The sequence below is a fragment of the Perkinsus marinus genome, assembly GCF_000006405.1.
Source record: "Perkinsus marinus ATCC 50983 genomic scaffold scf_1104296966926, whole genome shotgun sequence".
Classification (NCBI taxonomy): domain Eukaryota; phylum Perkinsozoa; order Perkinsida; family Perkinsidae; genus Perkinsus; species Perkinsus marinus.
The window spans coordinates 124,669-127,664 of NW_003203754.1; the positions used below are offsets into that span (position 1 = coordinate 124,669).

General features: G+C 48.6%; 1 protein-coding gene across 1 annotated transcript in view; it reads left to right on the plus strand.

Moving 5' to 3' along the window:
• Positions 1 to 653, plus strand: part of Pmar_PMAR008250 (conserved hypothetical protein) — a gene marked incomplete at both ends in the record, with an annotated part of 6,506 nt that extends 5,853 nt beyond the window's left edge. Inside the window, 2 exons of the mRNA XM_002768907.1 lie at positions 316 to 558; positions 627 to 653. Coding sequence (XP_002768953.1) covers positions 316 to 558; positions 627 to 653 — 270 coding nt within the window. The remainder of the gene's footprint in view (positions 1 to 315; positions 559 to 626) is intronic.
• Between the last annotated feature and the right edge of the window lie 2,343 nt (positions 654 to 2,996).

The window sequence follows — 2,996 nt, forward strand, 5'->3', positions numbered from 1 at the left end:
TGATTGAAGAATGTGTTCCTAGCCATACGTGGAAAATTCACGTAGACTACAGTGTAGTCTATAGTCGTATTATGGAATTGAAGAAAACCATCTCGAAAATCTAGATATGCATAACTCGTCCGTTCGCACTATATAGGATTCCTATGAAAGCAGCTCTTCTGATCACGTTGTTTGAATATGTTACGAACTTGATTTCCAAAAATAATATTTTTTTCCGATTTTTCATCAATATTTTTGAGAGAGGAACATCGTTTGACTATGGCGAATCGGGAATCTTGGAATTTGTTGTTATTGAACTTCTCCACTTCAGCTCAGATTTTCGAACCGCTAGACCCGGACGACTTAGCCGCTGCGCAGATGCGACAGTATCTGTCAGCGATCGTGAGGCTGGATGTTATCGCGCTCGCCCCGAGGCCCTCTGGGACGGCAGTACACGCAGCTGCAGTAGAAGGAAGCTTGGCTGAGTTGGCGCAGCTGATGAAGGCATGTGTGAAAGCCGACGTTGATATAAGGCTCATTTTGCAAGAGGCTCATGGGCGTATCTTGAGGTTGACCGAGGTGGATTCAGAGTAGGTCAGCAGATAGTGGTGATGGATTATATGTTCGCTTTCATCAACTGAGCTCAGGAGTTTACTCAAATGTACGCGGAGTAGGGGAGAAGTGTACAGAATTCAACACGATCTTCCCAAAATTCCCTCAAATATTCCATATTGTCACCAATACATGTACAGTGCCAACCGACGAGTTATGCATATCTAGATCTTCGAGATACGACTATAGACTACGGAATGCTTCTAAAACGTTGGTGTCAATCGATTCACATTGTTATCATGTTGATATTACTCAAAGTTGACTTTCTAACCCTCGAGAATTGAAAGTTCCGAATATATTTTCCCCATAACGGTTTGGTTCTCACTGTAGTTGACCATGTGCCTACTTCCCAACAGGTCCATACGTTCCCTCAGCTCACTGGCTTGGTCAGCAGCTCGAACAAGTCGCTCTACGCACACTCCCACTGCCACCCTAGTCCTGACTAGCATCGCTGAGCTCTTGGTCTCCCGGTGTTCCCTATCCACGATAGAAGTCCCGGTGGCTTCTGAGTTACTGTGGTCGTTCGCCGCGGCCAGCCCTGCCATAATGGAGCCTCTTGCACACGAAGTGGTTGGGGTTATTGAGATGCCGACTTTGAAGAGCTTCACTGATTCCGACAGTCCTAGGGAGTTGTCCACCATTATGTGGTCTCTGGCCAGGCTTGGTGTTGTTGGGGACCTATTCCGAATCTGCGAGAGCAACCTCGCGAAAGTATCTTCTGACCTCATTTCCCCGGCATCCACTGTGATGATGTGTTCGGCGTTGGCTAGGGCTCGCCGAGTGTCTCCTCTGTGGCCGCCGCCTTCTTGTGATGGTATGACGATCGAGCAACTCGCCACAGTCGTTCGAGCATCAGCAGTATTGGAGTGGTCTGACTCGGTCGAAGATGCGGTCAAAATCGCATTGAAAGATACACCTGAGTCACTCACGGAAGGTCCAGTACAGCTCCTCTTAGCGCTCAGCAACGTGCCCGCGGCTCGGGAGGTCTTCATCAACGCCCTTGAGGAGGTCCTACCCGCTAGCCTCGACCAGTGTCCAGGTCCTGCTGTGGTGTCACTGGTGGTAGTCCTCAGTCGTTCGCCCATGCATCGATCGAGGCTCTATGAAGCATGCGAGCTTGTGAGACTAAGTCGTCTGAGTGCTGATGACTGCTGTTCCCTGATGTCAGCATTGGCAAGAAGTGGTCACTACGATGGTAGGCTGGTCGAAGGAAGTCGAAAACTGCTAGAGGGTCGGCTCATGAAGGAACTGTCATCATCACATAAAGTGGCGCTCCTGAGGGCCTTCGCAACACTGCTACCATCTGGTATATGTGACATCTGGGAGAGCCTCGCTGGCTCGGCTGACTTGAACGATTCGGAGGTGGTCGCAGCAGCGTGTTGGGCTCTGGGGAACCGGTCGCTGCCAACTGCTGGGCATTTGAAAGCATTGCTCCCCTCAGTGTGTCGGACTATGGGAGATTTTGATGGGGTTGAGATTGCTAATGTTGTGAGAGCTTTCGCCAAGCACCGTGTTAGGGATGATAGATTCATCGAAGCTGTTATGGAGGCCCTACGGCGAGGTCCGGATAGAATGGACGATCGCGCGAGGTGTTCACTACTGTGGTCGTTGAGAAGACTAGACGCTCTCACAGGCGATGTGCTGACAGAGTTGATGAACGGCATGGGCGACCTCGAAAACCTCTCCCCTCAGGAACTCACTGCGTTGGCAAACGCAACATATTTGAAGTCATATGATGAAATAGAAAAGATGATGGGAAAACTGCTAGAAAAATTAGCAATAGCAATACGGACGGGTGACATTGGTGAGGTGGAGGCATGCGGAGTTTGCAACGTTGGAGCATATTATGTGTGTGAACTACTGCAAAAGCTGAAGATACCATATGAGATCTCCATCGTGGATGAGGTTCCTGACCATCATATTGGTTTAGCTCATACGACAGTCACTTTAACATACTCTGATGAATTTGGTAAATCCTCAACGACGACATTCCAGAGCGGATCGGACTGCAGCCGGCCTCGCGCGTATGAAGATGAAATTGATTCCCCATCGAAAAGTTTCGGCGGCCACGACAGATCACATCACGGCGAGCTGAAGGCTTTGCGACATTTGGTCGGAGTCATCGGTGGTGAGAATTTCTCAAAGTTGAGTGGTAAGGCTACAGTCGACATTAACAGCCAGCATCCATGTGTATCATGCATAGCTGCTATATGGCGCACTGCTAATGTGCTATGCCCGAATGTGTCAATCAAAGTCAAGTTTCCGTTCATAAATTAGTTTCTGACCATCTATTGGTAATTTAGTTCATTATTATACACAACTCCAACAATGAACATCTACATCTTTGGTTTTTGACCAAACAACAACTAAGTTGATGCTGAACTACCTCCCGATAGAATCTAGTG